The following is a 27,891-nucleotide window of genomic DNA, read 5'->3' on the forward strand; positions in this document are numbered from 1 at the left end:
CCTTTTGTACCTGAAACTTAAGATAGGCTTAGCATGGCTAGAGTTTACGCTACTACTAAATACAAAGATACACAATCAAAGATGTTTATTATAACACTGGTTTTAATAATGATTAACGAAAAACTGCTTCAGTGTTCATCAATAAAGTTTGGCTAAAAAATAACAGTAAATCCAAACATTGAAATTCTATACAGCCACTTAAAAAGAATGAGGTATTTCTCTGTATGCTGACACCCAGATGTATTATGTGCAGAAAGCAAGCTGTTATTTCTAGGAAAGAAGTGATTCTGATGTAGGTGGTCTGGAACTGATCTCAGAAACACTGCATTAGTGAGTGGAGGGAGTAATAGTTGGGATACAAGGCCATGAACGGGGTCCAGAGATTTTCATTTTTAACGGGTTCCTCAAGTGATTTTAATGCAAATCAAAGTTTGAAATCACTAGCTGGTATCTTTCCAGTGACCCTCCAATCAGTCTCCTAGTTCTTCTCTAGGTTTGTGGACAGTCCAGATCTTCCTCTGTGTTAACCTGGCCCTGTGGGGATGCTTTCAGTTTATGATGAAGAGATACTGTGCCTTGTGGCTTGTCTTTATCAGAAAATGATGAAAATATGATTTAAAGTGAGTTTATAAGATGTCTTTCAAACACAGACCTTTAGACAGGCTCTTGCAAAACGGAACATTTTCCCAGTTTGTGGGTGGGGCTTCCCCAATTCACCCCAATGTGGAAAGTAATCTGGTGGCTGTCAAGCTGTGGTGAGCCATCAGGTCACGTACAAATCAGTCGTTCTAGCAGGATATGACCACAGCATATGTCTCTGTAAAAGACAGAACAGAAAGTGTGACAAGGAAACAAAGAAGGAACCGAAGGAGCAAAAGTCAAAAGTGCGAAGGGTCGTAAAGGGCTGATTTGAGATGTGTTTGCTGTTTTATGTTTCCCAAAGGCTTGGGTTCTGGGAGATTGTCCCTTGTTTTTTGAATTTTCAGCTAGTAGAATTTGCGAGCAATAATCCATGAGTCTGCAGTGTTCCCCTACAAAGTCGCCTTTGTGCCCTGTCCAGTGTTAGGTTGGTGAAAGGAACCAGCCCCTTACAGGGAAGGTCCCTCAGTTGGGCTCACGTATTTTATAACAAGGGGTGGGAGATTGGAGGGATCCATGAAGATGGAGAATATGAATGTGAAAGCCTCCTCGGACCCCCAAGCCTCCCTGCAGCCAATGGAAACGAGCCTTTACTCTGACTCTCCAACACATGGTGTTACAGGGATTACATAGTTGTTTTTGGTTTTTTTGGATGTGGACCATTTTTTAAAGTCTTTATTGAATTTGTTACAATACTGCTTCTGTTTTATGTTTTGGTTTTCTGACTGCGAGGCATGTGGGATCTTAGCTCCCTTACCAGGGATGGAACCCGCACCCCCTGCATTGGGAGGCGAAGTCTTAACCACTGGACTGCCAGAGAAGTCCCAGGGATTATATAGTTTCTTTTGTTTTTGTTTTTTTTAACATCTTTATTGGAGTATAATTGCTTCACAGTGTTGTGTTAGTTTCTGCTGTATAACAAAGTGAATAAGCTATATGTATACATACATCCCCATATCCCCTCCCTCTTGCATCTCCCTCCCACCCTCCTTATCCCACCCCTCTAGGTGGTTGCAAAGCACCAAGCTGATCTCCCTGTGCCATGCAGCTGCTTCTCACTAGCTATCTATTTTACATTTGGTAGTGTATGTATGTCAATGCTACTCTCTCACTTCGTCCCAGCCTACCCTTCCCCCTCCCCATGTCCTCAAGTCCATTCCCTACATCTGTGTCTTTATTCCAGTCCTGTCCCAAGGCTCATCAGAACCACTTTTTTTTTTTTTTAGATTCCATGTATAAGTGTTAGCATATGGTATTTGTTTTTCTCTTTCTGACTTACTTCACTCTGTATGACAGATTCTAGGTCCTCCACCTCACTACAAATAACTCAATTTTGTTTCTTTTTATGGCTGAGTAATATTCCATTCTATATATGTGCCACATCTTCTTTATCCATTCATCTGTTGATGGACACTTAGGTTGCTTCCATGTCCTGGCTATTGTAAATAGTGCTGCAATGAACATTGTGGTACATGACTCTTTGAATTATGGTTTTCTCAAGGTATATGCCCAGTAGTGGGATTGCTGGGTCGCATGGTAGTTCTATTTTTAGTTTTTTAAGTAACCTCTATACTATTCTCCATAGTGGCTGTATCAATTTACATTCCCACCAACAGTGCAAGAGGATTCCCTTTTCTCCACACCCTCTCCAGCATTTATTGATTGTAGATTTTTTGATGATGGCCATTGTGACCCGAGTAAGGTGATACCTCACTATAGTTTTGATTTGCATTTCTCTAATGATTAGTGATGTTGAACCTCTTTTCATGTGTTTCTTGGCAATCTGTATACCTTCTTTGGAGAAATGTCTTCCACCCATTTTTGGATTGGGTTGTTTGTTTTTTTGATACTGAGCTGCATGAGCTGCTTGTATATTTTGGAGATTAATCCTTTGTCAGTTGCTTCATTTGCAAATATTTTCTCCCATTCTGAGGGTTGTCTTTTCGTCTTGTTTATGTTTTCCTTTGCTATGCAAAACTTTTAAGTTTCATTAGGTCCCATTTGTTTATTTTTGTTTTTATTTCCATTTCCATTTCTCTAGGAGGTGGGTCAAAAAGGATCTTGCTCTGATTTATGTCATAGAGTGTTCTGCCTATGTTTTCCTCTAAGAGTTTGATAGTGTCTGGCCTTACATTTAGGTCTTTAATCCATTTTGAGTTTATTTTTGTGTATGGTGTTAGGAATTGTTCTAATTTCATTCTTTTACATGTACCTGTCCAGTTTTCCCAGCACCACTTACTGAAGAGGCTGTCTTTTCTCCATTGTATACTCTTGCCTCCTTTATCAAAGATAGGGTGACCATATGTGCGTGGGTTTATCTGTGGGCTTTCTGTCCTGTTCCATTGATCTATATTTCTGTTTTTATGCCAGTACCATACTGTCTTGATTACTGTAGCTTTGTAGCATAGTCTGAAGTCAGGGAGCCTGATTCCTCCAGCTCCATTTTTCGTTCTCAAGATTGCTTTGGCTAATCGGGGTCTTTTGTGTTTCCATACAAATTTTGAAATTTTTTGTTCTAGTTCTGTGAAAAATGCCAGTGGTAGTTTGATAGGGATTGCATTAAATTGCTTTGGGTAGTACATTGCTTTGGGTAGTACAGTCATTTTCACAATGTTGATTCTTCCAATCCAAGAACATGGTATATCTCTCCATCTGTTTGTATCATGTTTAATTTCTTTCATCAATGTCTTATAATTTTCTGCATGCAGGTCTTTTGTCTCCTTAGGTAGGTTTATTCCTAGGTATTTTATTCTTTTTGTTGCAGTGGTAAATGGGAGTGTTTTCTTAATTTCACTTTCAGATTTTTCATCATTAGTGTATAGGAATGCAAGATTTTCTGTGCATTAATTTTGTATCCTGCTACTTTACCAGATTCATTGATTAGCTCTAGTAGTTTTCTGGTAGCATCTTTAGGATTCTCTATATATAGTATCATGTCATCTGCAAACAGTGACAGCTTTACTTCTTCTTTTCCGATTTGGATTCCTTTTCTTTCTTTTTCTTCTCTGATTGCTGCGGCTAAAACTTCCCAAACTATGTTGAATAATAGTGGTGAGAGTGGGCAACCTTGTCTTGTTCGTGATCGTAGTGGAAATGGTTTAAGTTTTTCACCATTGAGGACGATGTTGGCTGTGGGTTTGTCATATATGGCCTTTATTATGTTGAGGTAAGTTCCCTCTGTCCCTACTTTATGGAGGGTTTTTATCATAAATGGATGTTGAATTTTGTCAAAAGCTTTTTCTGCATCTATTGAGATGATCATATGGTTTTTATTCTTCAATTTGTTAATATGGTGTATCACATTGATTAATTTGCATATATTGAAGAATCCTTGCATTCCTGGGATAAATGCCACTTGATCATGGTGTATGATCCTTTTAATGTGCTGTTGCACTCTGTTTGCTAGTATTTTGTTGAGGATTTTTGCATCTATGTTCATCAGTGATATTGACCTGTAGTTTTCTTTCTTTGTGACATCTTTGTCTGGTTTTGGTATCAGGGTGATGGTGGCCTCATAGAATGAGTTTGGGAGTGTTCCTCCCTCTGCTATATTTTGGAAGAGTTTGAGAAGGATAGGTGTTAGCTCTTCTGTAAATGTTTGATAGAATTTGCCTGTGAAGCCATCTGGTCCTGGACTTCTGTTTGTTGGAAGATTTTTAATCACAGTTTCAATTTCAGTGCTTGTGATTGGTCTGTTCATATTTTCTATTTCTTCCTGGTTTGGTCTCAGAAGGTTGTGCATTTCTAAGAATTTTTCCATTTCTTCCAGGTTGTCCATTTTATTGGCATATAGTTGCTTGTAGTAATCTCTCATGATCCTTTGTATTTCTGCAGTGTCAGTTGTTACTTCTTTTTCATTTCTGATTCTATTGATTTGAGTCTTCTCCCTTTTTTTCTTGATCAGTCTGGCTAATGGTTTATCAATTTTGTTTATCTTCTCAAAGAACCAGATTTTAGTTTTATTGATCTTTGCTATCGTTTTCTCTATTTCTTTTTCATTTATTTCTCATCTGATCTTTATGCTTTCTTTCCTTCTGCTAACTTTGGGTTTTTTTTTGTTCTTCTTTCTCTAATTGCTTTAGGTGTAAGGTTAGGTTGTTTATTTGAGATGTTTCTTGTTTCTTAAGGTAGGATTGTATTGCTATAAACTTCCCTCTTAGAACTGCTTTTGCTCCATCCCATAGGTTTTGGGTCGTCGTGTTTTCATTGTCATTTGTTTCTAGGTATTTTTTGATTTCCTCTTTGATTTCTTCAGTGATCTCTTGGTTATTAAGTAGTGTACTATTTAGCTTCCATGTGTTTGTATTTTTACAGAATTTTCCCTGTAGTTGATATCTAGTCTCATAGCATTGTGGTCGGAAAAGATACTTGATATGATTTCAATTTTCTTAAAATTACCAAGGCTTGATTTGTGACCCAAGATATGATCTATCCTGGAGAATGTTCCATGAGCACTTGAGAAGAAAGTGTATTTGTTGTTTTTGGATGGAATGTCCTAAAAATATCAATTAAGTCCATCTTGTCCAATGTGTCATTTAAAGCTTGTGTTTCCTTATTTATTTTCATTTTGGATGATCTGTCCATTGGTGAAAGTGAGGTGTTAAAGTCTCCTACTATGATTGTGTTGCTGTCGATTTCCCCTTTTATGGCTGTTAGTATTTGCCTTATGTATTGAGGTGCTCCTATGTTGGGTGCATAAATATTTACAATTGTTACATCTTCTTCTTGGATTGATCCCTTGATCATTATGTAGTGTCCTTCTTTGTCTCTTGTAATAGTCTTTGTTTTAAAGTCTATTTTGTCCGTTATGAGAATTGCTACTTCAGCTTTCTTTTGATTTCCATTTGCATGGAATATCTTTTTCCACCCCCTCACTTTCAGTCTGTATGTGTCCCTAGGTCTGAAGTGGGTCTCTGGTAGACAGCCTATATACGGGTCTTGTTTTTGTATCCATTCAGCTAGTCTATGTCTTTTGGTTGGAGCATTTAATCCATTTACATTTAAGGTAATTATCGATATGTATGTCCCTATTACCATTTTCTTAATTGTTTTGGGTTTGTTATTGTAGGTCTTTTCCTCCTCTTGTGTTTCTTGCACAGAGAAGTTCCTTTAGCATTTGTTGTAAAGCTGGTTTGGTGGTGCTGAATTCTCTTAGCTTTTGATTGTCTGTAAGGTTTTTAATTTCTCCGTCAAATCTGAATGAGATCCTTGCTGGGTAGAGTAATCTTGGTTGTAGGTTTTTCCCCTTCATCACTTTAAATATGTCCTGCCACTCCCTTCTGGCTTGCAGAGTTTCTGCTGAAAGATCAACTGTTAATCTTATGGGGATTCCCTTGTATGTTATTTGTTGTTTTTCCATTGCTGCTTTTAATATTTTTTCTTTGTATTTAATTTTTGATAGTTTGATTACTATGTGTCTTGGTGTGTTTCTCCTTGGATTTATCCTGTATGGGACTCTCTGTGCTTCCTGGACTTGATTAACTATTTCCTTTGCCATATTAGGGAAGTTTTCAACTATAATCTCTTCAAGTATTTTCTCAGTCCCTTTCTTTTTCTCTTTTTCTTCTGGGACCCCTATAATTCGAATGTTGGTGTGTTTAATGTTGTCCCAGAGGTCTCTGAGACTGTCCTCACTTCTTTTGATTCTTTTTTCTTTATTCTCCTCTGCAGTCGTTATTTCCACTATTTTATCTTCCAGGTCACTTATCCGTTCTTCTGCCTCAGTTATTCTGCTATTGATCCCTTCTAGAGAATTTTTAATTTCATTTATTGTGTTGTTCATCACTGTTTGTTTGCTCTTTAGTTCTTCTAGGTCCTTGTTAAATGTTTCTGTATTTTCTCCGTTCTATTTCCAAGATTTTAGATCATCTTTAGTATCATTATTCTGAATTCTTTTTCAGGTAGACTGCCTATTTCCTCCTCATTTGTTATGTCTGTTGGGTTTTTACCTTGCTCCTTCATCTGATGTGTGTTTCTCTGTCTTCTCATTTTGCTTAGCTTACTGTGTTTGGGGTCTCCTTTTCGCAGGCTGCAGGTTCGTAGTTCCCATTGTTTTTGGTGTCTGCCCCCAGTGGCTAAGGTTGGTTTAGTGGGTTGTGTAGGCTTCCTGGTGGAGGGGACTAGTGCCTGTGTTCTGCTGGATGAGGCTGTATCTTGTCTTTCTGGTGGGCAGGTCCACATCTGGTGGTGTGTTTTGGGGTGTCTGTGGCCTTACTATGATTTTAGACAGCCTCTCTGCAAATGGGTGTGGTTGTGTTCCTGTCTTGCTAGTTGTTTGGCATAGGGTGTCCAGCACTGTACCTTGCTGGTTGTTGAGTGGAGCTGGGTCTTGGCGTTGAGATGGAGATCTCTGGGAGATTTTCGCCGTTTGGTATTACGTGGAGCTGGGAGGTCTCTGGTGGACCAGTGTCCTGCAGTTGGCTCTCCCACCTCAGAGGCACAGCCCTGATGCCTGGCTGGAGCACCAAGAGCCTGTCATCCACATGGCTCAGAATAAAAGGGAGAAATAAAAGAAAGAAAGAAGAAGAAAAAAAAATAAGTTATTAAAATAAGAAATAATTATTAAAAAATTTTTTCAAGTAATAAAAAAAAAAGAAAGAAAGAAGAGAGCAACCAAACCAAAAAACACCAATAACAAGCACTAAAAACTATAGTTAAAAAAAAAAAAAAAAAAGGAAAGACAGAACCCTGGGACAAATGCTAAAGCAAAGCTATACAGACAAAATCACACACAGAAGCATACACATACACACTCTGAAAAAGAGAAAAAGGGGAAAAATATATATATATCGTTGCTCCCAATGTCCACCTCCTGAATTTGAGATGATTCGTTGTCTATTCAGGTATTCCACAGATGCAGGTACATCAAGTTGACTGTGGAGATTTAATCCGCTGCTCCTGAGGCTGCTGGGAGATATTTCCCTTTCTCTTCTTTGTTCGCACAGCTCCCGGGGTTCAGCTTTGGATTTGGCCCTGTCTCTGCGTGTAGGTCGCCTGAGTGCGTCTGTTCCCCGCCCAGACAGGACGGGGTTAAAGGAGCAGCTGCTTCGGGGGCTCTGGCTCACTCAGGCCGGGGGGAGGGAGGGGTACGGAGGAGGCGGGGCGAGCCTGCGGCGTCAGAGGCGTCGTGACGTTGCAGCAGCCCGAGGCGCGCCGTGCGCTCTCCCGGGGAAGTTGTCCCTGGATCACGGGACCCTGGCCGTGGCGGGCTGCACCGGCTCCCGGGAGGGGCGGTGTGGAGAGTGACCTGTGCTCGCACACAGGCTTCTTGGCGGCAGCAGCAGCCTTGGCTTTTCATGCCTGTCTCTGGGGTCCGTGCTGATACCCGCGGCTCGCGCCCGTCTATGGAGCTCGTTTAGGCGGCGCTCTGAATCCCCTCTCCTCGCGCACCAGGAAACAAAGAGGCAAGAAAAAGTCTCTTGCCTCTTCGGCAGCTGCAGGCTTTTTCCCGGACTCCCTCCCAGCTAGCTGTGGTGCACTAGCCCCCTTCAGGCTGTGTTCACGCCGCCAACCCCAGTCCTCTCCCTGGGATCCGACCGAAGCCCGAGCCTCAGCTCCCAGCCCCGCCCGCCCCGGCGGGTGAGCAGACAAGCCTCTGGGGCTGGTGAGTGCTGGTCGGCACCGCTCCTCTGTGCGGGAATCTCTCCGCTTTGCCCTCCGCACCCCTGTGGCTGCGCTCTCCTCCGCGGCTCCGAAGCTTCCCCCCTCCACCACCCGCAGTCTCCACCCGCGAAGGGGCTTCCTAGTGTGTGGACACCTTTCCTCCTTCACGGCTCCCTCCCACTGGTGCAGGTCCCGTCCCTATTCTTTTGTCTCTGTTATTTCCTTTTTCTTTTGCCCTACCCAGGTACGTGGGGAGTTTCTTGCCTTTTGGGAAGTCTGACGTCTTCTGCCAGCGTTCAGTAGGTGTTCTGTAGGAGCTGTTCCACATGTAGATGTATTTCTGATGTATTTTTGTGGAGGAAGGTGATCTCCACGTCTTACTCTTCTGCCATCTTGAAGCTTCCCCTGAAGTTGTTTTTGAAACGCAGGCTTCATAGTGTCTTAAAAACTAATGCATCTTGAGTGTCTACTTGGTTGAAAATAGGTCCTAATAAGACCGAGTGAGAGGGACTTCCCTGGTGGCACAGTGGTTAAGAATCTGTCTGCCAATTCAGGGGACATGGGTTCGAGCCCTGGTCTGGGAAGATCCTACATGCTGTGGAGCAACTAAGCCCGTGCGCCACAACTACTGAGCCTGCACTCTAGAGCCAGCCATCCACAACTACTGAGCTCGCGTGCCACAAATACTGAAGCCCGTGAGCCTAGAGCCTGTGCTCTGCAACAAGAGAAGCCCTTGCGATGAGAAGCCCACGCACTGCAATGAAGAGTAGCCCCCACTTGCTGCAACTAGAGAAAGCCCACGTGCAGCAACGAAGACCCAACACAGCCAAAAATAAATAAATACAAATAAGTAAATAAATTTATAAAAAAAAAAGACTGAGTGAGGAGACAAGGTTGTTTCTTATGGATTATAGCAGTTGCCCTTAGGTTGTCCCTACATCCAGTCTTCTGCCTTCCAACTCCCCCTACCCAGTCTTTCTTAAGCTCTAAAATATATATGGTATAATTTAAAGTCATCGACTATCAGGCCCTCATTTGCCCATTAGAGCTTACTGTCAGCAGCCCTTCTGCATGTGTAATACCTCAAGGAAAATAGATTTTACTAATCTTTGCTCTTTCCTTCAGCTAGAGTTCATCTCTTTCCTCAGAACTCCTATAATCACTTTATGTTTCTATTATTGAACTTACCACAGTCTGCCTTGTATCTTTTCTATCCCTTTCTTCTTGACTAAATTACAGTCTTAATAAGAGCCAGGAACATCTCTTTTCTTCCAGTCCCCATGTAGTTTTGTAAAATGTGGTCATTCAGTAAATGTTCTTCAACTGACCTGAATGTTATATCGAACAGGATCAGGTATCTTGACTGGCTGGAGTTGCCAAGAACAGTTTAGTTAGGGCTACAGTATCAAGGTAGATATTTACAAGCTGAGAAATCTAAAACAGTGAGGCTGGACAGAGTAGCAGATGTGGAAATAAATTCCATAGCCTGGTGTGATCTTTTCTTTTTGGGCACAAGGTGGCAGACTGTGCCCATTTCAGTAATTGCATGCAAGGCAGCTTAGTGAGGCTAAAATTTTCTGCCCTATTTTGGAAATCTATGTTTACTTAAAAATAAAAAAAAAAAAAAAGTGAAGCTAGTGCAGCTTGATGGCTGAAACCTGGGTTTGGATGAAGCACAGACCCACTATCTGACTGCAGGCTGTGCCCCCGGATCTCTGGTCCTTCTGTTTGGGACTCACCCCTCCAGGTCTGCATCATCCCTTAGCAATGTATCATGGATATTGAAACATCTAGAGTTTCCCTTAAATGGATGAAGCAAATCAAACGTTGTCAGTGTTTTGAATAAATATGCATGAACACTGAAGCTTGGAAGGAGGAAACAAAATCTGACCAGAGAATTGAAATGTACAGTTTCCACACTAGGTAACAGACTAGGACAGACAATCTTTGGAAGGTCCCACCTATAATCACCCAAAGAAAACATTAGTTTTTCTCTATCAGCTCATTTTTTTGTCTTTACAACAGCAAGTGTTTTTCATGTGATCAGACCATTCACATGTAAAGGTCTGATACAATCTAGATATAACTAGCAGGTTTATTTCAATTCATTTATCTGCAATTTAAATGCCAATATAGTTTTCTTCACTTCATTAATTGCCTTCAGTTGTATGTGTGTGTGTGTGTGTGTGTGTGTGTTTGTGCACCAAAACTGCCTTTTATTAGAAAAAAGCAAAGTACCTGTACTAGGAATAGTTTATTTGGGAATTCTGATTGTGACTAATTTATTAGGTGATCTGTTAAGTCTTTCTATTGATACTGGTTTCTGTTATACCCAGAAGATGGAGAAGAACTGAGGGGGAAAAAGTATTCCTTGTGTGCAGGTTCTAAGAAGCATTTCTTTCAGGTTCTCTCTCTCTTTAAAGATATATATGTATGTATATATATGTATATATACACATACATATATATGCTTACATATTCATATATGTGCATAAATATATACATACACTCTCCATGTGTATGTCTATATATACATTCATATATATAATGTATATTATGTATTATGTCTATCTGTCTGTGTGACATACATATGGTAGTACAGTGAGTGTTTAAGAGCAGAGACACTGGAGCTTAACTGCCTGGATACAAATCCTAGCTTACTAGTTGGATCATTTTCTAACAGTTCTATGCCTCAGTTTTCTCATCTGTAAATGGGGATAATAATACTACTTGTGTAATAGGGTGGCTGTGCAGATTAGAGGATTTAACAGAGCATGGCACATGTTAGCCATTATGATTTGAGTGTAACTGATTTATTCCATAGCTTACACTACAGCTTTTATTTAGTAAAAAAAAAAAAAGTACCTTCTATCTACCCAATGTGGGAGTTTAGATTTTTTGAAAGCACCATAATGTTGTATTGACATTGACTTGTATTCGTTTGTGTTATATAGATTATTCAACTCGATAATTAAGGTGCTGTACAGAAAGTGCCAGTCATGATTTCTATTTGGGAACTTTCGTCTCAAAGAGACAAGAGAAATAATATGCACCTTGGTTACTGTATTCCCTATCTCTCTCTCTTTCTTCTTCTCTTAGCCCTTCTCCTTGAGAAGAATGTCAAAAATGGAGAGGTGTATTCGTTAGGAATTCAACTCAGCTATCAATAACCACCAAAAGAACAGTTTGGTAGTTATTGAACCACCAAATCAAGAATTGTTGAAGGAAAGAAGCTGATGGGGCTGGTTGAGAGACATCTCTGTGATTCTTCTGTCCTTTTGTGTTAGAAAACCTACACTCCTCCTATCTCTTTTACTCTCACACTGCTATCACATTCACACTTCTGACACCAGATGTGTGGGGTCTTTTTCCCCACACCAAGTATGTCTGTGACCCACATTCACACTTCTGACACCAGATGTGTGGGGTCTTTTTCCCCACACCAAGTATGTCTGTGACACTACCCAGAGATAGTGTCCGATCCCACAGATTAGGGGCTCAGTCCTACAAGACTGTCTCCCTCCCCCACTTCAGATGCCAATGGCAAGTCCACATTGTCACTTGTGCTTCCAACCTATTGCATGTTGATTGGAGGTTCCCAATACCCCCTCCTTGGGTTCCATTAATTTGCTAGAGTAGAACTGAGGAAAACAGTTTATTACTGTTTACCAGTTTATTGTAAAGTGATATGATAAAAGATACAGATGAACGTCCAGATGGAAGAGATGTGTAAGGCAAGTTCTGTGGGAAGGGATGCAGAGCTTTCATGCCCCTCTGGGTGAGCTATTCTCCTATGATGTATTCACACAACCTGGACACTCTCTGAACTCCACATTTTGGGGATTCTTATGGAGGTTTCATCACATAGGCATAATCAACTATAAACTCCATTTCCAGCCCCTCTGCCCTCTCTGCAGAATAGGGGGTAGGGTTGAAAATTTCAAGCTTCTAATCATGGCTGGGTCTTTCTGGTGCCCACTCAGAGTCACCTCATTAGAACAAAAGACACTGCTATCACCCAGGAAATCCAAAGGGATTTAGGAACTCTGTGTCAGGAACCGGGGTCAAAGACCAAATATTAGAACAAAAGGTACTCCTAGTGTTCTTATCACTTAGGAAATTACAAGGGTTTTAGAAGTTCTGTGCCAGGAACTGAGAACAGATACATACATATATATATGTGTGTGTGTGTGTATATATGTGTGTGTGTGTGTATATATATATATATATATATATATTCCTATTATCTCACGCCCTTCCTTCATGGTCACAAAATGGCTGCTGCACCTCCAGGCATCATGTTGATGTTAAGCAAAGAAGAATAGGGTAAGAAAAAAAGGACGGGTGGTACTAACTGTATACACTCTCTTACCAAGAAGACAAAAAGCCTTCCAGAACTCCGCTCCTCTCTCTGACCAGGAGACTTAGGGTTAATTTCCAGAATGGTGTCACAAGGCTATTAGCTGGAAAAGCATCTACGCTAAAAGTCAGAAAAAAGAAATAGGGCTGAGATGATTTGGAATCAGCCGATGAGTAATATCTGCCAAAGTAAGTTTTTGTCTTGGTTTTGCATTTGTGCTTCTCCTTCTCAAATTCTCCCTGTTGCCCTCCCTCCACCCCATTCACCTCTTTGTCTAGAAGGAGGTAGAACTGAGAAAAGTGATAACCTGGAGAGTTGCTTCAGGAAATAAAATTTGCTTTACTAGAAGTTATAAACGTGCAACAGAGGAAAGAGCATAGAAGGACATGAAGCAGGATATCTTTATTAGAGCAGAAGCAAAAGGAACTACTGGCTTGAGCAGAGTGGGATGTAGGGAGGCTCTCAAGCTTTACCCAGTGGATTAATTTCATAGCACTGCCTTTGCCAGAGGCAGAACTATTCTTGTTGCGTCTGGAATGAAGCACCACAGACAACAGACTTCCTTATAGATCATTTAATTACAGATTATTGTATGAGAGAGATTGTTTTTCATGTCTACAGAGCAAACAACAAAGGAAGGGTTTTGTGACACTCACAACCTATTTTTAAGTGATATCTATTCAAATGTTACCTATTCCATGAATCCTTAATGAATTCTTTTTCCTTAAAAAAGCATCATAACTTTGAATAGAATTTCATAAAGCATCATAACTTTGAATAGGATTTCATACTGTGACCATTAAAATAGCAACAGTTCTCCCCAGGAGGCCGGGTTTCTTGGCTTATTCAATTCCTGGCTCTGTCCATCTGACCTATCAGGTGGCTCCCCTTTATACTGTTAAGTCACAGTTGACTAGGTATTCAAAGCTTTATCCTGCTGGGAATTTCTAGTCACCATCGCTGTCACTGGAACTGCCACTGTCAGATGATTCACTACTGTCATGCTTTTTAGGGGGGCGAAACCTCCTATTGGAATGGGGCTTTCTGTAACCCCAGGAACCTTTGCTTTGTGACACACCCTTGTTCTGCATAGAATTATTTTGTCTGTGGGGCACATAATAATTTTTCCTGCTGTGTGTTATTATGGTCCCTTCATTATTGGGACCATTATGGGAACCTATTTCATTTTTAATTTCATTATCAAGACCACGAGAAGGAATGAACTGGCCCTGACCTTTGCCCATACTAGGAAATCTTTGTTTTTCATTTGAGGTCGCTTGATTCCTATTAGAATGTTCTGCATCTTTTCTACTACTACCTTTGCCATTTTTCGGAATTTCATTAGTACTTTCAGCTCCATCACTACTGCCATCTTTTCTTTTGTCTTCTGTGGGTGCGTGAGGGTAATGAAACTCTGTTTTCCCTTGATGAGCATTTTGGCTGCCGCCATCCACTCTGCTTCCTTCTTTTCCAGAGAGTTTCTTAAAATTGGTGCTACCTATGATGTTGTTGCTGCCCTCCACTAGGCTTACATCAGTAGCATTTGCCTTTTGGGCTGTTTCATCCCTGGTTCCAATGGTATTTCCACCATTCCCTTCTTTCTCTGGGATCTCATTATAACCTGGTCCTCTTGCGTCAGGATTAATGGTCTCAGCTTCACTTGGGCTGGAAAACTCTGTTTGAATATCTGCACCTTCTCGGTCAGGACGAATAGCATCTCCTTTACCAGAAATGTCCTTAAAAGGTGGACCATCTCCACTGAAAGGAGAGATATCATTGTCCTCCTGCCCTTGAAGGTCTGGATAACCACTGCCTTCAAAATCACTGGAGACCTTTTTGACTTTGGGGAGCTGTTTTAGATAGTCCATGTTGTGTTGGATACGGTGGGTACTTTTGCTTTTTACTGGAATATTCTGGGCTTGCGAATCTCTTTGATGATTCTTCTTAATTTTTGAGGGGGCTTTAGCATAATTGGCACCTGCTGGAACTTTGCTTAAAACATTGCGGGGTTTGTTCTCTTTGATTTCTTCCCTCAAGAGTTCAGTCACAGCCCCTGTCTCCATTATGTGGTGCATGTTATTTCTGATGAGAGATTTGCCATATTCTTCTTGGTCATGTAGTTTGCTACCAGCATTGTCTCCATCCTCAGTCCCGTGATTCCCAGTCGATTCAGGAGAAATGGACATCTTCAGGTCATTGTGGGCATTTTCTTTGTTACTAATCCTGTAGTCTTTCTTCATTGTCTGTCTATTTTCCAAAAGACTTTGAGATTTAGTGCTTTTGTTATTTTCATTGGTTCCAGGGAGGGACAAGTCTTTCTCTTTTTCTTGGACAATGTTTTCTTTAGGTGCTGGCTCTTGATTTCTTCTCTTGCCAGAATGGGGAAGAGCAATATTGTCTTTGTTTTTTTCTTCCTGCTGAAGTGTAATTTTCAACATAAAGTGGTTATTTTATGTTAAACTTTTAAAATTTAATAATTCTTAGGCAATAATAATAAATTAAAAAGCCCTGCCAGATACTTAATAAAAAGAGTCTTTTAACTCAATAGAGATTTGTTGGTAGAGATAATTCTGGAATGGCCAAAGCAGGTTTCATGGAAAAAGAGGAATGAGCAAGGCTTGAAGAGTGGGTAAGATTCAAATACATGGAAGGAAAATGGTGAGAATATCTTAAGAGTAAGTGGCATATTCAAACGTTTGGAAACAGGAAACATTTGAAAGATAATATGAATAAAATTATAAGGCTGGAGTAGAGAAATCCTAAAGAGAACAATAAAGAAGAGAATCCAAATAAGAGAAATAAGTTTGGAGATATAGATTAGGGCCTGATTTTAAAGGAGGACCTGACTTTAAAGAGGACAGAGTGTGGTCCTCATCTTGTGACTAGTGACACATTGCAAGTGAAATGAAGTTCATCTTTCAAACATGTTTTTTCTTGCTCTCATTCTCTCTCTCTCTCTCTCTCCCTCCCCCCCACCCCCATTCTCTCTCTCTTTGCTTTTGCCCTGGTCTTCAAAGGTATAAATCTTTTCCTCTTCTCTTTTTTCTCAACAGAAAATATACAAGTAGAAGAATCTAGGTTCTGACATCCAAACAAAATATTTTGCAGCAGGTGTTGGCCACCCTAGCTTTTGTCTGAAAAAGGATTCATTAATTTTATTTTTTTCCCTCTTTTGTCATGTAATAAACCAGATTTGATAGTCTGGGTCAATAGTTCTCAAATTTAGCATTTCTCATAACTATTTGGAAGGCTTACTAAAACAAAGACTGTTGGACCCAATGGCCAGAGTTTCTGATTCCGTAGGCTTGGGGTGGGGCTCTGGAATCTGCATTTGTGACAAGTTCCCAGCTGATGCCGATGCTGCTGGTCTGTGACCACCTTTTGAGAACCACTCTTCTGGATCCTAAGTTTAAGTAATGAGGTCCGGATGAGAAAAGTCCCTGAGAGAATAATGGGATGAAAAAGAGAAAGTGGAGAAGAAGAGTAGCGTGTTTATGCTTGTATCTCAATTTGTCCTTTTTTGGGGGGAAAGGTCTGTAAAATGCTGCTTCATAGGCTGCACCTTACCAACTCGAGGTACAGCCAAGGTGCAAGAAGCTTGAACAATGTGGTCAAGAAGAAAGAGGGGCTGAGATTGATTTTGCCCGCACCACTCACTGTTTCTCTGTGGCACAGGCTAGATATGCAAGCATCTGAGAATGGTTAGGAGCTTTCCAGAGGGAGTGAGGTGGCTCTAGAAGGAGCAAAGTAGATGGAGCATATATACGAGGAACAAATGTGAGTCATACGCGAACAAAGAGGGGTCTACGTTGCCCGTGAGAGCCAGGAGAGCCTGAATCACCACTGTCCCAAGGCTGTACTGTTTGGTCCTAAGCTGTTGTAGCCAGTGACTTCACCTTAGGGTACCGGCAGGGCAAGCAGTACACAAGGGGTCAAGCGACATTGTCCCGCCCATGTCCGAGGAGCCCACGTCCTCCTCTCCACTGTGGCTTGAGCCGTGTGTGTACATATGGTATATGGTATATGCTGGATGGTGTAAGCCACCCCCAACTCCCTCACATGCGTGCACGCCATCTTAGGGGGAGAATGAGAATCTGAGCATTTTTATCCAAAAGGGACTGAAGGGCTTCCTTAAAGAACTATTTCCATGATTAGATAACCTTAAGTTTAAACAGGTTGAATTTAAATTAATTTCTGCACGCTCCCTACCCTTTTGTTAGCCCACGGGTAGGAGCTCTTGAGCAACAGAACAATTATAGACAGAACAAATACCATACTCTCCCTCCACCTCAGACTTGTAGGGTGAGCTGAAATTTACAACACCACTACATAGACCTTTGAACTGGTGGGTAACATGAGATCAAAATAAGAGATATTTATTGAGGAACTGGGACATGTAAGAAGTTGGGCTGGGCGCTACATGTTCTAAGCAATACCTGATGATTTATTGAATGGCAGAGGCAGCAGTTCTGCAGGGGTATGGAGGGTGGGTGTGAGGTGGTGTGACAGAGACCTTGTATTCAGTCAGGGTCTGCACAGACAGAGGGTCAGAGCTTTGTAGAACCTGGGACTCCAGGCATAAGAATTTGGTTTTATTTTGCAAGGGATGAAGAGCTAGTGAAAGTGCATGACCAAGAGATTAACAAAATAAAAATCAGAGGTTTAGGAGGAATTGTGGTAAGAAAGGACATTCAGGAGGATGCTGCAGTGTCCAGGAATGAGATGTAATCGCTTGGATTAGGATTATGCCAAAGAAAAATGCCACAAAGAAAAATCGTCTACTGGTGCCCAAATAGAAGAAGGGTTAATAACTAGAACGTTGACATGCAAAAATGAAGACAAGAGAAAAAGATAACTTTAATATTAGACATGTTGATGTCTATGGGATATAGAACCTAAGCTCAAAAAGCAACATCCAGTTAGAGACAGAGTTGGGTGTCACAGCCTCCCAGCCCACGTCCTTCCCAGTTTCTATGACCTATGGTCAGCTTGAACATCCTTGAACATTTTATGAGCTAATTACTTGTTACTTTTCATGTCAGATCTTTTCATTTATGGATATTCTAATTTTTTCAAGTTTTTTTAAACCTGCAGCTAGTAACTAGTATCCCTTTTTTTCCTGATGCAGCAATCCTTAAGGTTATTTCCTCTTTCATATAAAACCCTTCCAGGAAAGTCAGGGTTTTCTCCATATTCACTGGGTGCTTTCTCTTCTCCAGGTTGACACGTGCATATGGCTCTTATTAGGTCACTATGTTCAGATCCATCCTCAAATAGGAGTACTGTTCTACTTGGAAGACTGCCTGCTTTTATACATAAATTCTTATTAATGTTGGAAGCTGTGGGGAATTGTTGACTCAGCTCACACTTGAACCTCAAGATGAAAATGGTTTACAGACGTGCCCTCTATTCTTACAGAGCTGGCTCATATGCAGTATATAAAAGTTCCAAAGTGTAGTATTTTTAAGATATAATTTGAAATGACTTATTTGGGGGAGTTATCATTATTCACTAATCTTTTATATTGGCAGGTATATTCTGAAAATAGATAAGGTTTTCACATGAGGAAAAGTATAATAGAAAAAAACTTTATAGTGAATTATTTCTGAATAAAAAGTATTTAAACATTTGACCTATTTTAAGACATTACATCTGGGAAATTTTTACACAGACATTTGTATTTTCCTTTGCAACTAAATTCATTTGCTCACTGCTAATGTACACTTTTGAGTTAAACAGGTGCATTATAATAATCCCTTCTTAATTTTTTTCCCTCCCTGTTCTGAAGTGGGAAGTTTTGTTTTATATTTGGTGCTTTTACTGCTTTTAAAACAGTAACATGTATACTAATGAATTGTGTACATTTCTTTAAAGACTGAGGAGTTCTTTTATAAATAAAACATGAAAGAACTTTTAAATTGTGATGTGTGATGTTCAATCATTTTTGCACTGCTTATGTTAAATGACTTCCTATGGCACTGTTGATTGTATGATGGTTGTACAGTCAACACATCAGTTGGCTGATCTGCTTTCCTGTCTCCATGCCTTAGCTCATATTATTCTTTTCATGGAGAACAGTCTCTCCCACACAAATGTTTGCTCAAATCCTACTCATCCTCCAAGGTCCAGTTCAATTATTTCCATTATGTAGCTTTCCCTGAACTAGGAATTAATCTTGACTAGGAACTAGGAACTCATCTTTTCTACTCCAAGCCCTAAAGCATGATTTTTTGGGTACCACTCACATAGCACTTTGCACATTCTGTCTCGGGTTATAATAATTTTTGTAAGCACGTTTTGCTTCTTTTCTAACTCTAAAATCCTGTAGAGAAAGAGTTAAGTTTTCTCAATCATTTAATCTCTCATAATATCTTGCACAATAGGAAGCTCTCAGCATGTATTTGTTACAACCAATAAGTTTAAAAGACAGCTAGCCTTAGAGATGCTAAGTCTTCGAGATGCGTATAAAGAATATTGAACAGAACAGAATAACATTCTGAAGGGAAACTACTACTTTCATGGGGAATGAAGCCAGATTTGAAGAAAGTAAATAGTCCTTTTGCTGATGGCATTTTAAACTGTTTCTAGCTCTGTGACCAGTGAATCTGCAAGAAAGGACTGAGTGAAAAGAATTATTGTTTTATTCCAGTGACAATGCCCTTATTCTTTCTCTTCCAAGCATCCTGACACAGATGGCATCATCTGTGGAATGAATTTAAGGGACACTAAAATGTGCCACTTTTTAGGCCAAAATGATTTCTTTCTAATCCATTCCCCCCTGCCCCATTAGAGCATATGGTAGAATATGTCCAGAAAACCTCCTTACAAAGGATCAAACTTTATTCAGAAGCGATAACATGAAAAACTCAATGGGTGTCCAGTATCCACCAGCACCACATCTGCTGTGGCAGGTCCTGAAGCAGGGCAGGGTTTGGGCCAGGGCATGCGGTAGCCCATCTGTGTCAGGAAGACACTGGGACACAGAGTTCCATAGCAGAGATGCTCCAGGAGCCTGGGACCATGGGAAAAAGATAAAGGCACCAGCCATAGACAGAAACCCGAGAAGGCAAAAGTCAACTTTGTCTTCCCTACAGTTTCTCGTAATGTTTGTCCAGAGTTTGGCTCATGATAAAATCACTAGGATTCTGCTCACCTTCACATCAGTTTGATTTTTCCTCCCAGACGAGGTATAAACGTACTTAAAAACATAATACCCATGTTTCTCATGGTGGCCCTTGTACATTATCTACAAAAACACAACATTATATTAAGGTGGGTTTATCTCTTACTAAGAAGTTTTCTGGCTCTTTTTCTGATAGTACAAGGTATTTTTAACTTGGGTCAAGTCTATTTCTGCATCTAACAAGTGGTAGTACATCTGATAACCACAGGACAGCGTGTGTCAGCCAGCTCCTGAAGAGAGCAGTTTGTTCCTTTCTTTTCTATCTCTAAGTCTGTCTTCCCTGAGGATGACTGTCAAACAGTTCTCTCCACCAGGGTGTATCAATTTTATTACCAAATTTCAATGGAAATGGAGCACTTGGAAATATTTTCAGGTAGGAGGAGGCGGGGGATGAGGAGAAAGGCAGATTTTACTGTATTCATGCTGATGTCAAATTGGCAAAACTCACAGCATGAACATTCAGGCTCTTAAGCTTGTGGTTTTTGCCTTTGCAATTTTCAGCTGAGATAGAGAACGGAAGATTGTTAGTTTTTAGAACAGAATTTTCTGAGACTGCAAGGAGAAACCGTGGTAGGCAGAAGTAAGATGCAATTTGGTGACACGAAAAGCTGAAGGTACTTATTTCACTTTCTGGTTGCATATGGAAAACTAACTCCATGTACACAGAATTTCCCCATGAAGACTTGTTAACTCACTTCCCTTTGTTTTCTCCCTCATTTACCTCTCTGTTCTCATGTACACGTGTGGAAAAATATTGTTTGCTAATAACAATATCCCAGAATTTTTACTCATCCCTCTGAAGGAAGAAATCATTGAAGAGAAAGAATTCCCATTCAGAAGGCTTTTCTCTTTTCTCTCACACATTGATAGAAATTACAAGTGCCAAAATTATGTTGTATGATTTTCCATTTCCATTCTAGGTACACAAGAATATTTTGACAGTTAAAAATTTCCTCTTATTGACTTTTCTGTTTACAGAGTTGGAAGGGGTGTATTTGAGAAGAATAATTCTGTTTACCCTCTGTTCTTCCACAGAGTCTTGCTTCATTTTCTCAGCCTGTGGTTGCAATGTCTGAAAGGAAATAAGAAATAAAACTTCACTAAACACTTCTTTCTTTCATTTCTTCAAACAGTGAATGTTTCCTTTCTTTTTTCTCTCACTGGGGTGTATTATTCAATGTGGAAAATCATTCTGACTCATAGAAGATGGGCACACGCATCACATTTGTTTCTGTATTGAAGGAGGATGCTGGCCTTCCTCCCCCAGAGGGAGATAGTGCCGGCTCCACTACGGAACCACGTTCAAGTGCGGGAGAACAGCTGAGTTGGGAGGGGTGGCACTCCAGGTGAAAAAGCTTGGATGTCACTGGTATCCACTGAACAAGTTTTCCCTGGCACACTGGCAGTGTTTAGTATCAGTGAACCCAAATCAGAGTTGAGTGATGTGGATTGTATGTGCATTGATTGTATAAGTTCAGTCATTGCTCTTCGAGTTAAGATGACCTGCTGGTCCAGCAAGAGTGAAACCATAGCCCTGCACCTAAGGGGAAGGAAAACACCTGAGGATGGGACTTCATTGTTGCCAGTTACCTGGGCAGCTTTTTCTTTCAGGGAAAGGGAAAATGACATTTTGAAAGGTTGTATTTTATGGAATGTGAGATACAGAATGACGCTATAAACCATTAAGCTTTCCATTACTTCCACTATTAAAAATCCAGAATTTTACCTAACATCAAAGCCAAGAAAATTACTTCTTTTCAATTCCACAATAATTTTTCTCCCCTAACTGCATATTTTATAATTCTACCCTTTATTGCCCTCTGCTGATGTCGGTTCTTGTGTGATCTTGTGCATATAAATTTAGAGCATTGCATCACTCCTCAGAAATATCAAAACAGTTAAAATAGTTCTGGAAATGGGGGTATAGGAAAGAGAAAATATAAAAAACGAGATGGGTAGATATTAAGCAAAAGAAAGAAATGACAGTTTGGGGTATTCGGTATTTTCTTACAGAACACACACACAACATGTATTAAAAACCTACTTGATGGTATGTTTAATATAGTTCACGATAATAAATCATGAACTTACAACAAGGTAACTTATAACAAAGTCTTTATAGTCTAATTGCATATCAATGAATATTAATTGAATTGCATGGCCCAACAATCATCTTTTATATTCTTGCACTTAAAATTTTGTTTTTTAAGGAAACAAGAATGTCACCCTTAAATATGTCTTTTTGACATAAAAATTATTTTGAGCTGAAGGCAATTAAGAAGTAGAACATGTGGAAAAAGCTTCCCCTTTTCTGCCTAAAGGCAGGAAATAAATTCTCCTTTTACTAGAGACAAACTCTTATCAGTCCAGAGATGGCACAGAAGAATCTGCAAACAAATCTTGTTAAACTAACCCTAATCTTCCTAGTTAAGGAAGAGAAGGACTCCCTAGTCCTAGTTGGACTTCCCCTAGCCCCTTTATCTTGTCAATTCTTCACAAATGTATTGTTTCTTTGTCTAAAAGGTATAAAAGCTTCCTGCTCAGGTCACTTCTTTGGGTCGTCATTCTCTTGTGAAGGCTTTCATGTACATGTAAAACTTTAATACAATTTATGTGCTCTTCTCCTGTTAATCTGTCTTTGTCAGTTGAATTTTCAAACCCAGCCAGGGACCCAAAGAGGGTTGAGGAAAACCTTTTCCTCCCCTAGAGTTTGAATTTTGATTATGATTCCAGAACATATGTAAGTGGCTTAGTACGTACTAATTTCTGATACCACCAATCTGTAATTAAGTACTTTAGATAATTACTCAAATAGAATCCATATCTGAAAGAAAACATTGCATTTAGCCATTCATAATTCCAAATTTGTCTCTGAGTCCTTGCCGAACCTCTTTCATTTGAAATCTGCCCCCGTCCTTCCCCGCCCACCACCCCCATACCCACTTGGCAGCTCTCCTGCCCTTGAACGTGACCCTGAAATGGAGACGGCATGGTTTCCCTCGGGTGAAGAAGACTGGCATCCTCTCTTGACCGGTGGTCACTGGGTTGGTGTTGACACAGCACATTTACTGGAAGATGGTCGGAGATGCCACTGCAGCTGTTCTTCGGAATGTGGCGCTCAAAACAGGCTTGTCCTCGGCTGGTGGGATGAGCTGGGTCAGCGGGGCCCACGCCATCCTCCTCACGCCTAAGCCCGTGCCTCTGTGGCCCCGATCGAGCAAAGTCAGTTGTGTGCATTGGGCCTGGCAGATGTCTGTTTCAAGCAGCGCGTCCCCCGGAGGGCTGTTAGAGCACGTGTGCTGAGAGGGGAGACGCTGTCCTCAGCTTCTGCTCTCCTCGCCGCTTGGCATAGCTCGTGCTTGTCGGTGCGTTTCCCAGTTGGTTGCCCACTCGCTCAGGACCTATGTGTAAGTTCTTCTGACAACAGAATGACCACTTGCTTCCACGCTTTTCCAACTGAAAAGGTTACTCCGAGAAGTTAGGATGTTTTTCAGACACTATCTAATTAGCAGTGTGACTCCTTTGCAGAAAATATCTGTAGCACTCAGCATTTTCACAAGATGACTTAGTCACATCCTGAGCACTCATCTGGGTGAATCAGAGGCAAGAAAAGACACAAAAGGAAATTGGAGCTTGATTTGGGTTAAGCTGAGGGGGACTTCTTCCCATCTTTAGCCTCGCTGATGAAGACAAGATCGCTAGCAGGATCTCACAGTGTTGGCGTGTTGCAAGAATTACAGAAAAGGTCTGGTCCCTTCATGTTATCGTGTAGTTAGAAAGTCTAGTTGCTTAGTCATGGAGCATTCAAGTCAAATTCTCTCCGTTTTTGGGAAAATATTGAGAAATTCTTTTGACAGGTTATAATTTGGGTATATTTTACTCACTAGCATTAGCTGATTGAAACACTATGGCTGGCTATTGGTTTTCTCAAAAATATTTTTACTGGTGTTTCTCCAGAGGCAACATGTAGACATCTTGTAATTCTTCTCACATGTTCGTTGAGGGCTTCCTTGGTGACAGACATTTGTGTCAAGTGTTGGATGCGTCCTCTTTGTGTGGTACTTTATTGTAACTGAACTAGGTAAGTGCTACTAATTTAAAAAGACATTGCTTAAAAGAAAAATAGATGAAGAGAGCAAGAGATTATAGGATGCATAACTGAATCTGTAAATGCTTACTGGTGCTGCCAGGGTCAGACTGAAAAGGAGCAGTCCCAAACAGATGATTCGCATCTTTGAGAATCTCTGTAAAAAGACAATAATATTTTACCCTAAAGCATTGCCAGTTATGAACTGCAGCCATAACAATAAATAAAACAGAAAAGTCTATACAAACCTCCTTCCCCTTAGCAGTCCATTTCCTCTTGTTTAAAAAAAACTACATATAATTTATATCCAAGTGTAGAAACTTTAATCTGAGCTTTCATATGTCTAATTATTCCAATGTGAAAATGAAAATTGTCCAATATTATGAAAACAATGAAGTTGGTTAGAAATGGAGTTCATAGACATTTATTTGCTCTATTGTCAGCCCAAACTTTTCCCTTTTATCTTTAGAGAGAGACCATTTAATTGAATTATGTATATAATTCAGAATAACATTAAGCAAAGAGTCAGTAAACTTTAAGGTAGATCAATAGAAATGATGTAATTTGAACAAGAGAGAGAAAAAAGGGTTTTTAAATGACCGTTCTTTTCTTTCAGTCCTTTATAAATATATTCTACTTCCTCAGGGACCTGTGTGATGGTAGCAATGGCCAACCCAGAATTCTATCTCTCAGAGAGGAAGTAAAGCAAAATTGTTAAGAAATAGGGTTTTAAAGTTAGATCTGAGTTTGAGTTCTTGGCTCTGTTATTTAATAGCCAAGGGACCCTGGGCAAATCATTTAAACTCTCTAAACTTTGGTTACCTCACTTGTAAGATCTGAATAATACTTGTACTTGTATCTGATGAAAAAATTCTTAGTTCTTTACACAGAGCTGGGCACATAGTAAGTGCTCAATAAAGGTTAGCTTTTGTCATTAAAAAAATAAATAAACAGTTAAAAAAAGAAGAATAACATTAAATTAGTATAGGAACTCATAACAGACTCTAAATGAATCTGCCAGGGTAGCAGGCTCTACTGTGAGGAATGAAATCTTGTTCACCACCGGCCCTGTGCCTGAATATATATCCTCATACTCATTAGCAAGGTGTATGAGGTGGAAGCCACCTGTGGGCTGGAGACCAAAACAATTTTTGTAATAGTTATATTAATAGCTAACATTATTGAAAACTAAAATGGGCCAAGCACTGTTCTAAAAATTTGACATATATTCAATTAATTGAGCCTCACAGTGACCCTGTGGAGTTAGGTGGCATTACTAGTCCTGTTGTACAGATTAGGAAATAGACACAAAGTCAAGTAACTTGTCCCAGAATTCCCAGGTGTTCAGGGGCAGAAATGGGATTAGCATCCAGCCAATGTATCTCTAAAGCCAGACTCTACACCACCTTGAATAAGTTTCTACTCTTTTATCTTATTACAGAAAAATCTACATGTAGTTGATGTAAAGCAAATCCTAGTATTTTCCTGGGATCAACAAAATGATGTTTAAAACACTAACATTTTCTTATGGATAAAGGTACATGTTTATATGCTAAGAGGATCTAGTGAGTTCATTTAAGTCAAGTAGCCATTAGATTGAAAAAGAAAGTCAACATAATTTTGGATGACTGATCTGTTGGTTTTGATATTAAGTATTTTACTAACTACCACACAGACATATAGCAACCAATATGAGAAGTAAAAATTTACACCACTCTTTGATATTACTTGAGAGAAAAGTACTTTTAATAGGAAAAATAATCTAAATACTGTTGCAATCTTTAACCAGTTCAAGGTAAAAGCTTTTATTTGGAGAAATAAATATAACTTTTAAATGTATTCTAAAATCCTGGGCTATTCTCTTCTAAATTAATACAATTTTAAGGACCTTAATCCTAGCTATAATTTAGCTTCCAAGCGTTTTAGAGGTTAGGACAGTACAAGTCAAGTATCAAATGACAATGCTGATCAGTAGAAATATCAGTACAGATGAGGTTTGAAAGTGTAAGTCTGATCATATTATCCTTATTCTGTCTTATAAGCAAAGGTGTAGAGTAAAATTGAAGTCTTTGAGTTATTGTGGAGCTTGATAATGTTGGTAGTCAAATCAGAGGGAAAGCTGCTACCAAACCACCAATTTTAGCTGATCATTTCTAGAGCTTGGTAACACACTTTCTTTTTCTAAAACAAAGCAGTAAATAGTACACAGGTGTGCTCAGTAGAGAACACTTTCAATATGCATTCATTTTCAAAAGCAATCTCCCTACCTGGATGGCATGCATCTTAAAAATGTGAACTATGTTATAAAGTTGTTATCAAGAACATCAAGAGAGCCAAATTACCTGGGGATCTTTGACCTTCAGAATACCTGGTTTCTTCTGCAGAATTAACAGTGTCTGGGCATTCTGCTGAAATTTAAAGTTTGTTAGAGTTCCCAATGGCCAATCAGCACTGGCTCACTTAGCGCTAGCAAACAATTTGTTACCAGTGCCCACAGATAACCATAGGGGGCAAAGTAATTTTAATCTAAAAATGTTTTTGTGGTAGAAAGCTGCTATCAAATGTTCCAGAAAGTGGGATAAACAGAAAATATAAATACCTCAGCTTGGTTTATCATGTTGTCAAATAATTAAAATTGATTTCAGAACTATTAATTAGGACTGGCTGAATAACTCACAAGTTTATAAATAGAAAACATTTTAGCTATCCTTTTATGTCAAAAGCTTATAATTTCAACTGTGCCTGAATGAACTTCAGCAACATTTAACAAAAGTGCGTTGAGTGCCTATTATGTGACCAGCATTAGGGAAACAGCAGTGAATGAAAGACAGGAAAAAAAAATCCTTGTCTTCGTGGAATTTATAAGCTGTCAGGGAGACAGACAATAAATAAGATGAGTAAGTAAAAAATGTTATGTTAGGTAGCGACAGAGACTAAGTCTAAGAAGAAAAAGTGTTGCAGGGAGGAGACAATAACAAGCATTGAGAGTGGAGACATTGGGTTGAAATTTTATTTTTTAAAATTTTTAATTGTTTAATTTTTATTTTTGGGCTGCGCCACATGGCTTGCGGGATCTTAGTTCCCTGACTAGGGTTTGAACCCGGGCCCTTGGCAATGAGAGCGTAGAGTCCTAACCAGTGGACTGCCAGGGAATTCCCTGGGTTGAAATTTTAGATAGTGAGGCCCAGGAGGGCCTCGTTGAGAGAGTGACTTTTGAGTAAAGACCTGTAGACATCTGACTTTCTAGGGGAAGAATAGTCTAGGCAGAAGGAAGTGAAAGAGGAGAACCCCTGGGACAAGAGCCTGCTGGCTTGTTCCAAGACAGAGAAGAGGTCAGCTTGGCTGGATGGACTGCAGGAAGGGAGAAGCAGAAAACGAGGTCAGAAAAGTATTAGATGGCAGATGATGTAGTGCCCCTGGGTCATCGCAAGGCCCTGACTTCACCCTGAGTGAGAAGGAAGCCCTTGGAGGTCTTGGGCAAAGGAGGAACTGAAGGAGGGACTGAGTAGGAAAAGGCAGAGACTGTCGAGGGAGCTCTTGAAGTAATCTGGTCATGAGACAATTAGGACTTGAACCACAAGGGGTGGTGAGAAGTGGTCACGTTCTGAATATATTTTGACAGTAAAGCCAATAGGATTGGCTGACGGTCCGGGTGTGGCTGGGAGAGATAATCAAGCATCAAGGATGGCACCAAGGTTTTTGCCTTGAGCAACTGGAAGAACGAAGTTGCTCTCTAGTATTGTTATGGGGGAAACTGCAGAAGTGGTTTAGGGGGAAATATTGAGAGTTTGGGTTTGTATGTGAATGTTATAAAATGGTCAATTTAGGACGTTGACTTTTTCAGTGAAACGAGTAGCACATGCATATTGGAATAAGCCTTTCTAGGGCAGTAGTTGGCCCAATCTGGCTGCCAAAATCATAACTGCAGTAGTTCAGGAGGTTCCATTCAGTCTAAAATATTATACGACCTGGAGGGGTAATTAGAACTTTATGTGAAACATCAATAAAAGATAATGTAAG

At 40.0% G+C, this 27,891-nt stretch overlaps 1 protein-coding gene across 2 annotated transcripts; it reads right to left on the reverse strand.

The window, feature by feature from the left end:
* Window positions 1–13,548: 13,548 nt before the first annotated feature.
* MEPE (matrix extracellular phosphoglycoprotein) lies at window positions 13,549–26,235 on the reverse strand. Of its 2 annotated transcripts, XM_061191739.1 has the most exons (5): window positions 26,214–26,235; window positions 23,963–24,028; window positions 20,803–20,856; window positions 19,755–19,847; window positions 13,549–15,018 (listed from the first exon to the last, which is right to left on the reverse strand). In XM_061191739.1, the coding sequence occupies exons 2-5, from the start codon at window positions 24,014–24,016 to the stop codon at window positions 13,549–13,551; spliced, it is 1,671 nt and encodes a 556-aa protein (XP_061047722.1). In that variant the 5' UTR covers window positions 24,017–24,028; window positions 26,214–26,235. The 2 variants fall into 2 exon arrangements, with proteins under 2 accessions (XP_061047722.1, XP_061047723.1); XM_061191740.1 differs by lacking the exon at window positions 19,755–19,847.
* Window positions 26,236–27,891: the final 1,656 nt, after the last annotated feature.

Source organism: Eubalaena glacialis, chromosome 5 (assembly GCF_028564815.1).
Source record: "Eubalaena glacialis isolate mEubGla1 chromosome 5, mEubGla1.1.hap2.+ XY, whole genome shotgun sequence".
Lineage (NCBI taxonomy): Eukaryota > Metazoa > Chordata > Mammalia > Artiodactyla > Balaenidae > Eubalaena > Eubalaena glacialis.

Bases quoted from the DNA above. Each gene is read 5' to 3' on its own strand.
- MEPE (XM_061191739.1), bottom strand. From the start codon at position 24,016: ATGCGAATCATCTGTTTGGGACTGCTCCTTTTCAGTCTGACCCTGGCA. The intron at 19,848-20,802 runs GTAAACAGAATT...GTGTTTTTGTAG, and splicing joins ACTCTGTGGAAGAACAGAGG to ATAATGTACAAGGGCCACCA. The intron at 15,019-19,754 runs GTGAGCAGAATC...ATTACACTTCAG, and splicing joins AAAATCAAACTGATGTGAAG to CAGGAAGAAAAAAACAAAGA.